The sequence below is a fragment of the Cystoisospora suis genome, assembly GCF_002600585.1.
Source record: "Cystoisospora suis strain Wien I chromosome Unknown contig_2759, whole genome shotgun sequence".
NCBI lineage: Eukaryota > Apicomplexa > Conoidasida > Eucoccidiorida > Sarcocystidae > Cystoisospora > Cystoisospora suis.
In genome coordinates this window covers 15,933-29,206 of record NW_027155555.1, presented here as the reverse complement: position 1 = coordinate 29,206, position 13,274 = coordinate 15,933, and the positions used below count along the sequence as shown (strand labels likewise).

The following is a 13,274-nucleotide window of genomic DNA, read 5'->3' as shown; positions in this document are numbered from 1 at the left end:
TTCTCGCTGAGGAACTTGTGTTCTCGGGGGCACATCAAACAAAGCTTTGTGACGCAGGAGAAAACAAGCAAAAGCAACCACCGTTGTGAAAGACACAAGCTCGACTGCAAGTCCAGGCGTTAGTCCGCGATCGTTTCACGCCCTGGCGGCGATTTAGACTCTAACTGAGAGGAGAGAGACCAGCTCGGCTCTCGATCTGAATTTTCGGCCAGTTCGACTGGGACGCGGGAGACAGAAACCCTCGACGCTTCATTCAGATAGATACCCGCGATCGGCGGCGCTGACTCGTGTCGGCCGCGTCGGAGCAAAAAACACTGGTTTCTTTTCGGACCTACAAGAGGAGGTCAGCGGGAAGACTTGGCTGACTACAAGGGCAGATATGAAGGGCAAACGCCTTCTCTGCTGTTTCTGAGGAAGTGAAGAGACGCCGCGGCTGTTGTTTTCAATCCTGTGGCGGGGGTTGGAGTCCCTGGCTATACCTTACAGATATTCGTACCCTTTCCTGATCCGTTGTAGTTAACGTGGCTCGTCGGCCGCGCTCTCTGGCGTTCTTTTTATGTTACTCCCGCCGCACTCGCTAGGGCACGTGGAAGTGGGCCTGTGACGCGGACACCATAGGCATGGCTTTCTCCGACGACATGAGCAAGAGAAGATAGGGCCGTCTCTTCCCCTGTGCTACTTCGTACCACACTACAGCATTTTCTTTGTCAAGACCACTCGCTAAGGAGGAAGAGCACATTTTACATCCTATCTCGTGAGGTAGCTAAGGCCCAACAATAGCGGAGTAGGTGGCTTTTACCTGGGCGTCCTCACAGTTGTCAGTCCGTCTCTCCTGCAAATGTATTAGAGATACACACAGAGTGATCAAAGGCTTTTCACACATTGGTGTTGAAGCAAGTTACTTCCGTAGACTGACGAGTCGAATCGAAGACTATGGAACTAATTCGAAGGAGCGCGAAGACGACTGCTGCTCTGAACGAAGAGTTCGCTAGTAGATGAAGGCGGTACTGGCGGGCCGCGCACCAGCAGCCGGTAGCAGCTCCACTTGTAGGGTCTGGAATAACAAACCAAAGAATTGCCGCCGTCAGTGTGTGTAGTTCCCGGACGGACGTTTGTAGCAGCTGTTTCAGATGTCCCGGCAGCGGTGTCTCCGGATGGACTCCGGCCGTTCAGTGCCGTTGTTCAGTGAGCTCCTGACGTCAAAGGGAACAGCTGAGGCTCCGCAATAATCTCGCTAGTCTCTCCACGATATGAAGCTATTACGTTTCTGGCCGAGCTTGTCAGTTTCGTAGTACCGGAAATGATATGCTGGCAACACAGTCTTTTGAGCTGAGGACTACGATGTATCACAAGTAAAAAAGACAACCGAGTGGAAAGTCGTCGTCAGTCAATCGTGAAAGACCCGCAACACCAACGTGCCGGGCAAGTGATCAGGGGCAATCTACACGGGCCACTCCAGGACGGCCGAAGGACACACATGGCCCGATCAGTTGCTAAGGAGACTTAGCCACGGATTGTCATACGACCTTGAGGCCCGGTGGGCACGAGAACGGGCAACGGGAGTTTCCTAGCAGCACTATAACTGTATCGGACTGTCGCCCCCCCCTAGTGTTATCGCAGGTAGGAGAGGACTCCTAGGTGACGAGTGAACGCCCCGGCTCATGCGCATGAGCATGCAGGTGACCGAGGCGTCCGGACCTGAAGTGTGAGAGGCCTTCAGTGGCTCTGTGATGGCGCGTCCGTGCAGTACCGCCTCTGGTAAAACGACAGACTCTGACTCGCCGGAATGTTTGACAGATCTGCCCTCTGGTTTCTTCGGTCCTCATGAATGAGGGTGCACCGCTTGTGCGTTCTGGATGCTTCACTGTTCCGACACTGTCTAGGTGTCGCGCTTTGGCGAGCGCGGGGAGCCCGAACCCAGACGTTCAAGCAGTGCCGTGTGAGCTCCCCTGGAAGTCCTGTGGAGACGACCTTGTCCGCTTATGGTATGTGCAGCGCTGATGAGATCGCTGCTTCCAGCCGGGGTCACGAGGTACGCTTGCCTCACAAAGGCAAGCGGAACCCGGAGCCGAACGGCCGGTCGACTGCGGGGCTGGAGATCTACGGTGGGAGTGACGCCTCTTCGAACTGAACAGTAAGCACCCCTTGTTTCGTCACATTCGCCAGACCCTCACAGGCGTAGTATCGCGTAATGTTAGTAGCAGGGACGGCAATGGCGCTAGCGGTCGTTGCAGGAGAAGAGGCGGCAGTCATCGGAGAAGGAACAGGTCAGGGAGGTGCCAGTAGTAGAATAGCAGCTGGAGATAAAGGCATCAGTGGAGGGACAGATTTGCCACCCCTTCGGACAACAGGAGTTTGACAGCCACCAGCCTGCTTGCAAGGAATCGGAGCCCCGAAAGAAACCAGGGGGATAAACTCAAAAGTCGGTGAAAACGAGAACAGAAAAGGAAATATAAGAGAAGCTCAGTTCTTTCTTATTTACCTGCTAGTGTTCCTATTCTTCCACGGGAGCGGACCAACAAGAAGTCATTAAGGAAGTGTGTCTTGGAGCCCGAAGGGCGTGAAAAAACGAGTTTGTCCTGACCAACGATTTGCGAGTTCGTTGCCCAGAAATTAGGTGGTGAACTCCCATTTTTTGAAGAAGCCAACATCAGAACTTCCAGGCTTTCTACTCAGTTGAAGATTGTCGACACGCGGCCGCTTCTTTTCACTTGCTACTGCTTGTTCTTGCCCGGGGGCCATTCATTCTTCGTCCCCCGCCGGGCCGAACGAAACTACCTTAGAGGTAGAGGTGCCCGGCATCAGACACGTGCGAGTGTGGCAAGCAGGCTTGTGTCAGCCCTTAAAGCGTTACAGACTTGGCAACGCATCTGTTCCTCTAGTCGTAGCGCTCAAGGGCAGAACACCTTCCCGAGGGGAGGCTTTGCTACCCCAGGAGGCCGACCCCGTTTGGTGGCCTATGAAGTCACACAGCCGACTGGCTAGTTGAACCAGGAGTCTCAATCTAGTCAGAACGGGTGCCGACTCTATACGGTACCCGTACTCTGCACACGGTTCAGCCACCGTTACTTAAAGTGTGACAAGACTGGAAGAGATGTCATTTTCCGTACGCGACACGACGATCTTTGAAGAACCCAGTGCCAGCAAAACGACTGAGCCAAATTGCACGGCGCGTCAATGCCGTTACACGCCGGCGTCGCCTGTTGCTGCTTTGAGTGTTGAGTGAACCTGAACGCGAGCGCTCATCGACGGCAGTGAATAGAACCCCGCGACACACGAGGCCATTTGGCCGTAAAGACGCACCATTACTCATAACCTAGTGCAACAGAAACCGAGACGCAAGCAGGCTCTGCAGATTGGAGGTTGTTTTTCTGACTCCCTCGTCCTAGTTCCCCCGACCGAGGAGTTGCTTTTCTTGGAACGAGCACTGAAGCCGCAGAGACGGACCTAGTCATTCAGCACACACAGGAGCTAACGTAGTACTGGTCGTGATGCTACGACCGTGAAGCTTCCTAACAGCGACGGCCCACATCACGCTCGACCGTCTCCCTCCGTCTCCAAGTGGTGACCGGGTGAAAACCACGGGGCTGCTGAGGCCTCTTAGCTGGCCCGCGACACGGACCGGTTTCCGTACAGCAAACATGTTCTTTTTTCATGCTACCGAGTTCCTGTCATCTCATTGTTTCCCGTTTTTTCTCGGTATTTTTTGACTCCCGTCAACTTAGCAGACGTTCATTCCCCGAAACCCTATTCTTTTTCCCGGGCCTTCACCAGAGAGCGCGCAGCTACTGCGTTCGGTTGCGGCTGGCCCACCGTGTGTTGGTGTGAAGCTGAAAGAAATGAGACAACAGACGTTGGTGCGACGTGTTCATCGAGGAGAGAGGTCGAAGGTTGCTGTACTTCACCAGAGCGCCTTTTCTTTCCGTGAGATACGGGTGGCGAGTTAATCGTGTCGGGAAAGCGAAATCCCTTTCTGGAGGCTGGTGCAGTCTGGCAGGGGACCGTCTATCGACCCACCGGCGGCCTGCATTGAGTGTCGTGCCCTGGGCCGTTTCCCGGGGACGGTTGGAGAGCCACCGAGTGAATCCCTAATTCAGTTGCAATCATGCACACGGTCACGGAGGCGTCGGTACATGTTGCTTGACAAGAGGCCGTAGCCCTGGCGTCGCGTAGGGGATTCCATAGGGCGTTGTTTTGAAGCTTGCTGAGTGGTGCCAGTTAAGCGAGTGGTTACTGCCACTACCGCGCAGCTACGATCACTGCTGAGGATCACCTGTGCGTGCCGTACTTACCACCAGTTTTCGGGCGTGATTTTTTCTGCGCCGAGCTTTCGATGTGCCATCGTTTATAGCGTTCCTGCACCGAAGACTGGAGCGGCTAGTTTCGTGGAGGAGGCCAGGCAAGTCTGTTTTTGTTTTCTTCCGGTAGAGTAGTAGAAGCGGGACAGGTGTGTTGTTAGCTGTCCAGGCCATTTTGCTCCATTGATAAACTGTGTCGTCTTTGCTGTTTGTCAAAGAGGAGAACAACCTAGCTCAAACGTTTTGCTGCATAGTAGTTTGAAGTCAGAATGGCATATGTTTATTATCCTGCTGTTACTGTCCAGCCGGTAACAAGCGCAGTAACAGTCATCCCGGCAACCACGTACGTGTCTACGAGTTACGTGATACCCTCAACACCGACGTACTATTACTGTTACCCGTTACAATGCTGCAAGTGCGCCAGGCTCTCCCGTGCTGAGGCAAACAAAGCACGGGCCCGGAGCGCTTCCGCCGCTAGGAAGGATCGGAGAAAAGAGAGAGACGGACAAAGCTGGGAGCAACAGTCCCGAAGATATTCTATCGAGTGTGCTGGTGTTGTCAAACCCGAGAGAAGTGGGAAGGGGAACGGGAGGACCAGCAGGGAGAAGAGGTCCCCGGGTCGCCGGCATCAGCAAGCTAGTGAGGAAGAGAAAGTCGTCTACAGGAAAGAATGGAAAGGATATGAGGATGAGGGCGACGATGACGAGTGGCACCTTGATGGGAAGATTCGACTTCAGGGCACATTGGAGCTCTAAAAAAAGAAAGGCGTATGATTCCTGTAGGGTATCTGTTGTTCAAGCGGAGGGCGTGTTGAGCTTGGCTTGCTTTGACAGTCATCAGGTTTCTATTCAGTTGTCGGGTTGTGAGACCTGTCTGCCAAAAAGAGATTTGACGAGACGGCGAAAAGAATCGAAGTGTCTGTTGTCAAGCAGCTGGTTCCTTTGACCAACGCTACGGACTTCGGTGGTCGCGTGAGTGTGTGACAGCAGCCCGGGGGAAGCGCGAGCAAAAGGGCCCTCCAAGAGCTGCAAGGGAGTTCTTTCAAGTGATGAAAGAAGACGAGCGACATTGTGTCCGGAAAAGCGGGAATTGCGGACATACCAGCGCTGTCGAGGTGCAGAAGACGGGCTCGCCCCTTTGCTTGGATTTTCCGAAGGACCGTAACAGGGAAGGATGCGTCGACGAATGCAGTGGACGTGGTCATTTTATAGCTTCCTTCGCTTCTCAAACTCGAACAAAACAGCTTGCCTGAGTGCAGGCGTTGTTGCGGTGCACACATGTAGCTCACGGTGGTCCGACGGGAGTCGTGTGCATGTGTGCCTAGGACTTGTACGCCACCGAAGACGTGAGTGCTGATGTTTAGGTCTTTCGCCTGTTGTGGGAGAACCTGGAGCGGGCTACGTTCGGTAATCAAGTATTATTTTTTTGTCCGTCGTTTTGTCGACACGAGCAGGGATGTTTCTCGTTTTGTCCTTATTTGGCTCACAAGACGACTCTATGCAGCGAAGCAAGTCCTAAGAGATCGCTTCTTTTCTTCTACTGTCACTCCCAAATTTTCGGAGATGCATCGCCTCAATAAGTGTGCGAGTCATTTCGCGTCCTTCTCTGTCACGTCGATTGCGGAGACGGCCTGTGTACGCAGACGCCGAAGCCAGTGCGTGAGAGAGCCCTGCCCTGGTCTAGACTTGTGCTTCAGGGAGAGGGTGAGATAGATTTGTGTATCGCCTTCTCAGGGGAAGAAGTGATCACGACATCCGGACACGTCACACCAAACGGCGGTGCTCGACCTGAGTCGGGTAGATCGGACTACACCCCGCTGCGCGCTTTGGTCACACCGGTAGCCTGCAGTACATTGAATTTTTCTTCAGAGCTTTGCAAATGCACCAAACTCTCGTATCTCATTCATTCAAGACGTCACGTGTCTTTCTTTGTTCTCTTCAAAGCCGTCTGTATTCAAGCACACCAGAAGAGGCGATCGGTGACCTTAAAAGAAGAGATCCCGAGGTTCCTCGATTCTGAAGGTGCTCACTGGTGTGGCATTTCTTATCTTTTTGATGCCGACCCTAACAATTTTCTGCACTATCGATAATCTGCCCTGCACTTTTCCAAACTCTCATTTGGCTGATACTTCAGACGTCATCAAGTTGACTCGGTGTAGGCACCCACCTCTGTACTTCCTGTTATCCGCGCTCACGCTACGCTTGTCCCGGCATCACGGGGCTTTATTGCCGGGTTCCTTAGAGCTCTTCGAACAGTAGTAGCGGAAAGCTCGTTCGTTTCAACTGGATAGCAAGCAACGGAGAGGTAGATTCAGTGACGTCTGGCCGGCCGACCGCAGAGCTGGCTAGCCTGATTCACAACTTTAGGAAGATCAAATCGACTGGTTTTCCGGTGTCCCGTGTGTACCGCGCTTCCACAGGTACGCTTTGTACGAAGAAACTCGCATCACTATGGTTGAAGTGAGCGTTGACTGGATCCCGAGGAATACCAGTAGCTTCTGCACGCCATCTGGTGGCTGGGATGTACATGTATAGATATTAAGCTATGAGTTTCGGATATCCCTGACTGTCTTCTGTGATTGCTGTAGAACGAAGCCCACCTCCCGCCGTGTACGCATCTCGGCGGCTACATGCGGCCTGGCCTTGTTGAGTAGCGTTAGCTGGAGCCTTTCTGTCCTTGTCTTAGGGTTGAGTACTCCTAATGACGAGTGGGCTGGATAGTGTTCACGAGATTGTACAGCGCTTCATTTCCGTCACCAGACTCAGCGCGGCAGCCCACCGTGTGAAGTAACCAATAGCAGCACGTCGTGTGTCACTCAGGACTTGACGTCCAAGGTCGGAAGACACAGAAGTTTATGGCCCTCGTTCCGCAGCAACAGAAAAAGACTTTCTTACACGTGTCCGAATTGCAACAAGGGTCTTTCTAACAAGCTCACTGTTCCGGCAGGTCAGTGAGCGATAGCCTACACAGGAGGCACATCTTCACAGGTATTAACGGTCACTGTCACCGAACTATCTGCATTGCCACAGCATTTCTTCCGGCACGACGTGCCCCGTTTATCTTTGTCGTCTGAGGTGTCTTCGCCACCTCTTCTCTTTCGCAAAGCTCTTCTTTGAAGGTCATGATGGAACCCTCTTCGCAAGCCCAACGTCGCAATACTGTTCAAATGTCACCAATGCAATGACATTGAACGGGTGACTGGCTGTACAAGCGAGTTCTCACCACAGGTTACCTCCCCGTAGCTACTGCTACGCTTTGCATTGAGTGTCCCTTGCGAAACAGCATACTCCCCCGCACACCCAACTCCTCCTCTATGATGTCGTGGACGACCATTGCATCCGTGATACGGGCTGGGTTCGGCGCCTTGCAACAGCGACGATGCCCTCGGCCTACTCGCGTAAAGATGACTATGATGATGTTCTTCACTGGGGAAAAAGCAGCCCGTTTTGTGAGGTGACGTGCTGGAAGCCTCAGCGAAACCTTTGTGGCTCAGATAACTGCGAGTGCCTGTGAGTGGTTTTGCATTACTGGCACACGTGTCACCTCCACTACGTGGGCCATCCATGCAGCTGAGTGTGTTGCGCACGTCTCCGGCTCCGCCAGAGCAGATCGTTGACGACTCCCCCCTGTCTCCCTCACGACTACTACTCGTTCTCGCTGCTTGGTCTAAAACTGGCACTGCTTGATGTGCACTGACTTCACCAGATCGAAGAGGTAAACCATCCACCCCCCGTGTGCTGTGTTGCTTCTTCAGTATAGAGATTTGAGTGTGTCCTACGGGCGTTAGATGCTTCTGACCTGTTTCACTTTCAGGCGTTCCCAGACTAGGCGGTCCCTCGATTTTCTTTTCTGCCTTCACGTATTTCAACGCATCAGAAAGGGCAGTAGTCTCCCGACTGCCCGTACCTTCACTCGAAGCAACACGGCCCCTCGATCCTTTTCCCCGTGTGGCTGTCCCATCAGTCGTTGCCTCTTCCGCCCAAATCTCGAACTGTGGCGCGTCGTGCTGCAACGGCGATGGAAGTTCATATTGAACTGACGACTTCTCTCGTGTGCATTGGTATTTTGAGAGGTAGGCGCTGCAGGTGTCTCCAAATCTGTGTTGAATGATGCCGCTGCTCCCCCCTTTCTTCAAGCTTTCTAGTACCTCTAGCTTATGCTGTGTTTGCACTTTGATATCATCCGTTCGTCGTAGAGGTGGTAGTGGTAAGTCGTCCATTTCCCCGGAATGAAACTTGAAGTCGTGCTCAGTTTCATCTACGTAATATGAGCTGTCGCTGCGAGGGTCCTTCTGCTCTTGCGAGTGTTTCACCTCTTCGGTCGTGAGCTGCGCTTCTCCTACAGTCGAGCTATAGCGTGTTACATCACTCTGAACTGCTACCTGAGAGGAGTTACTTGTGATAGCGGAACTCTTGACGGACGCGTCGCATCTCCCCCTGAGAAAACTACCCGGAGGCACCTTTGTATCGCTATACACCACCTTCGTTCGTTCTCCTGCCACCAGTATCTCACTTGCTTCGGCCCAGAAGACTCCACGTGCTGTAGTAGTGGAGTCGCGAGCTATGCATACACCTACCGGAGCTCCCTCAAACTTCTCTTGCTGAGAATTGTCATCGCCGCCGTCTCCTTGCTGCACTAGTGTGCCCTGTTCAATATCGCCTTTCCGAGGTGTACTACAAGGCTTTTCTTTCAGCTTTGAACCATGCGGTACCGGCGGTTTTCCAGGCAGGCTGGGCGGAAGACACGCCGCGGGCTCGTCCGTCTGGTCTCCCGCTTCAGCTCGCTTTGTCTTCTCTGCCCACTTTAACACTCGGTGACCACGGCCGACGTCTCCTATTCGTACTTTAGCATCCAGCGGTTTCGGCTCAGTTCCGCTACTTCCTTTTTCCGTAGTAGCGCCGTCTTCTATCTTCGTATCATCATCCCTGCGCTTTAGCAGAAAATTAGTAACCTTAGCCTCTGCCTGTTGCACAGAGTGATAGGGTGGTGGAACTCGTGGATCTCTTGCGTCCCCATTGCCTTCGAATAGTGATCTAGATCCCATCGACAACAGTGAACCCCCTGGAAGGCTCCCCCTTCTAGTCACGATCTTAGATTTGTCTTTCTGTTTGTCAGATCTCATCCACCATCTATCCTCAGCAAACGGCTGCTTCCCTGTGCTCCGGTTGCTATCATTAGTTCCCCTACACAACGGAGAGCCACCGACATCTTTCTTAATATTGTGTCGAGAGTCCTTGCCAGACGATAGAGACGATAAATACTCTCCGTGATGGCTTCCTACAGGTCGCCTTGCGACTGGTGAACTCATTGTGCTCACGTGGCCTTCCCCTCCAGCTGCATTCAACCACGAATTACGCCTCCGTACTAAGGTTCTCTCCTTCAGACTTTTCACTGCTTCGCCCACGTTCTTCTCGCCATGCGCAGCGGTGTCTTTATTGGACGAAGGCGAAAATTCTTTTGCAGCCGCCGCCTCATTCTTCCATTCCTCCCCCTGTTCATGTGTTGCTGCCTTCTTCACATACGACTGCACTTCGATTGACTGTTCTGTCTTCTTTATACTAGAGCATACAGGTCCTACTCGCTTCACCGCTTCATTTTTTCGAACACAGACGCCGCCTCCACATGTGCTTCCCACTGCTGGTGGACCATCCGAGGATTCCCCAGTCACTTTCAACTTCGATAACAACGGCTGAACACCGTCTGTCGAATAGGAAATATTCCCTTCTCCACTGGGCGTTCTGTTTCTCACCACTTCTTCCGCCGAGTACACCCGGTCCTCTTGCTTTTCAGTTGAGTGCGTTCTTTGTCGATCTCTTCGGTCATCGTCATCATCCACCCCATTTGCCTGACACTCTTCTATTGTCGTTGTCTTTCCGTTCTCTTTTCCCGCCGTGCCGGAGGAGAGACAACTACGATTACCCCTTTGACAATGAGGTTCATGTATTATCCTTCTACGCCGATCCTCGCTCAGTGCCAGCAGCCTCTTTTGGAAAAGGCTTTCGGCGCACGGTCGTGAGCTTTTGAAGATTGCAGTTTGTCGTTCGATACTCAGAATAGTACCGGGTGAACTACCGCTGCTAAAACGGGCGAACTTTTCTCCGCCTCCATCACCTACGCCCCAGGGTTTACTCCAGAGGGCAGGTAACATACGGGAACTACGTTCGTGTCTTGCTCGACGGCTTCTTGAAGACCAACTTGGAAATCTGAGAAGGAACACTTCGTCTTCGTCATCTGAAGAAGATTTCTCCTTTCCTAAAAAGCGGACCGAGCACGGACCGCGATCTGACACTGTTCGGTTAACCGGTACAGCCGCACAATAGTTGTTGTATGCTCCGTCAGGCTCCCTTTCGTTATCGCATTCCTCCTCTTCATTTTCTCTTTCTTCTTCTATTATGGCGTTCATCAGGTTATCACTATGAGAAAAACAGCGTGACGAAAGACCCAGGCCTTTCTCCTCGCCGCCAATTCCTCTTCTGCTGAGCTGCTGCTCCTTCGTGCTCGGAGGACGGCCTCGCAGCTGTGAGAGGAGTGGCGACAGGCACTCCCTCAAGTCTTTGCATTTTGAAGTATCACGTCTTTCTTCTTCGTGGTCACCCCAAAAACGAGTGCTTGTGAGTGTGGAATTTGTTTGGGACGGGTGAGAAGGAAGTGCAGGTGATTCCTCGGGTTTGAAAGAAAGGTCCGACGGTGCAGACGATATTCGATAAAATGATACACGAGTGCTTTTCAAGAATCTTTTTTCCTTTTTCTTAACGTCACTTTCCGGCTGGACTACGTGGGAAGAGTGCTGACGTTTTTGATCCGGCGCATCGTGTTGTCTCTCCTCCCTATCACCTGAATTCTTAACCGCTTTGCTATCTGCTTTCATCGTTCCTTCTCCTCCTGTTATATTGGGGCTACTGTCCTCAAGAACAGACTCTTTCTGTATACCGCAGGCTCTCTCATTCCTTCTCCGTCCTTCTTCGCTCTTTTGTTGTTCTTTCGTATTCTCATCGTCTCGCGGTCGCATTTCACCTGGACTTGCCAGCATCGTCTGTCTTTTTACATCTGAACCGCTCTCACTCCAACTAGGGTTGAAGAAGAACTCTTCTCTTTCTGATAACGCCCCGCTTTGATTCTTGCTCGTCTTAGAAGTGCTATCACCATTAGTGGCAGTCTTCGAATCTTTTCCAGGGAAGGATGACGTTCTTGTCAAAGCACGGTTACCAGCAAACTCTATGCTTTTCTTCTTCTTACAGCACTCTTCTTCTTTTGCTTTCTCCTTCTTGTCTTCATTCTCCGTCTCGGATGACACGTGATTCCTTTTATCTTTTCTTTTGTTCTCTCTACATAGTGTTCTATGTGTTGTACTGCCACCGCGCTGATCTGTATCGACTCTCCCTAACCTACTCATTTCGCTTTCGAGCCGTCCATCACTCCTTTCTCTCACACCCTTCCCGTCTTTCATGCGGGTTTCTTCGTACCTGCAGTGACGAGAAGGTAAGACCTCTCGCGATGGCTGCGTAGAGTCTTTTCCCTCTCTCTTATCGTCAAGAACTCCTATCTGTTCGTTCAAGCTCATGCAGTTCCTGCGCCTATGATCACTGAAGGGACCATCAGTATCTCTGCTGTTGGTGGGTATCTCACATTCCTCTTTTGCTTCTTCCTTATGTTCTCTTCTTCTTCTTATTTGCTGTTTTTCATTCATCTCTAGTTTCTTCTGATCTTCATCCTGCATACTACCGATAGAAGATGCTATAGAGCTTGTGGAACACACAGAATAGCAACGGCTTCTGCTATCATCTTCAGCTGTTTCGGTACTAGATCTATTTGAACGCCGACGGGAGCATCTCCATGGAAAGCGAGGAACGAGACGTAGAGCTGGAGGGATTGGGTCGCTTATTTCAACTGAGTTGTTTACATTCCCGTGTTCATCCTGAGAAAGAGAAAAGACACGCGAAAGGGAGAAAAAAGAAAGGGATGTGGCATGCATGCGATGTAGGTTCCAATCGTGGAGTTTGATACAATGACTTGTTCCGGCTTCTCTCATGAAGGAATTAGGTACTCTCACTTACTCTCCCATATACTTGACGCCTTTTTTCTTCGGCTAATAGAAGGAGAAAGCAAGACGTGTGGTACCAGTCCACGAAATCGACGCGAGGAAAGAGTCGAATAGAGGAGAGGAAGGTCATTCTGTCTGGCTACTCTTCAATCCTTCTGAAGGGCCACCATCAACATACTTAGTATACACACTCCCTATGTTATGTAGTCGTCTTGTCCTCCGTGCCTGAATCCTCATAGGCAACTGCCCATCTCTCTCAGGACTACCGAGAGAGAGACCAATCTTGCCTTTCGTCTCCTTCTTCTTGATTTCCTGCTATACCCTACTTTAGAGCAAAAGAGACAAACTCACCGCGACTTGGGCGTATCTCGAACTACATCGATACGACCCGTCGATGATGAACTTGAATGTATGTACACCCGGAGTATACGGGAAGGCTGCGACGTAACACCTGCATGCATGGAGTCAAGACAAGGGAAGGAGCTTACTTGCTTCACCCAACATAATACACGAGTCTCTTTCATTTCTATCTACGATAAACAGTCATTCAAAAACCCCTCCCTCCTCCTTAGAATACGTCAGTCAGTAAGCAAATTCTTCACTATCTCGTGCTTTTCCATTCTAAGCCAAGTAGAGCGTAAGCTAAAGGGATAACCCACCCTCTGCTAAAGTGTGAGCTAAAGTCGAGGCGAACAACGCCTACGACGAGGTCGGAAGAATCGATTGCCTCCTAGGCTGTTCAAGTCGAAGCGAATGCCCAGGATAAGGCCTAAGACAAACCAGCCTGTAAGGTCCTCGTTAGACCTAACACACACTGTAAGCCGCTGTCAACGAGATGGTCTAGAAAGGAGAGAGAGACAACTAAAAGAAATCTCATCTACTTATTCAAATGATGTCCTCGGAAGGGAAGAGCCTATGTATCTATCTATATATCT

General features: G+C 51.6%; 3 protein-coding genes across 3 annotated transcripts in view; 1 reads left to right on the top strand and 2 right to left on the bottom strand.

The window, feature by feature from the left end:
* Positions 1-3,634: 3,634 nt before the first annotated feature.
* On the top strand, positions 3,635-5,769 carry CSUI_005715 (uncharacterized protein). The gene has a single exon (XM_068065885.1). The coding sequence runs from the start codon at positions 4,568-4,570 to the stop codon at positions 5,051-5,053; it is 486 nt and encodes a 161-aa protein (XP_067922142.1). The 5' UTR covers positions 3,635-4,567; the 3' UTR covers positions 5,054-5,769.
* A 1,367-nt stretch (positions 5,770-7,136) lies between these two features.
* CSUI_005714 (uncharacterized protein) lies at positions 7,137-12,206 on the bottom strand. The gene has a single exon (XM_068065884.1). It carries the CDS (start codon positions 12,013-12,015, stop codon positions 7,468-7,470), a length of 4,548 nt encoding a protein of 1,515 aa, XP_067922141.1. The 5' UTR covers positions 12,016-12,206; the 3' UTR covers positions 7,137-7,467.
* Positions 12,207-12,690: 484 nt separating this feature from the next.
* The window catches only part of CSUI_005713 (uncharacterized protein), a gene marked incomplete at both ends in the record, with an annotated part of 8,956 nt that continues 8,372 nt past the window's right edge, over positions 12,691-13,274 (bottom strand). Inside the window, one exon of the mRNA XM_068065883.1 lies at positions 12,691-12,790. Coding sequence (XP_067922140.1) covers positions 12,691-12,790 — 100 coding nt within the window. The remainder of the gene's footprint in view (positions 12,791-13,274) is intronic.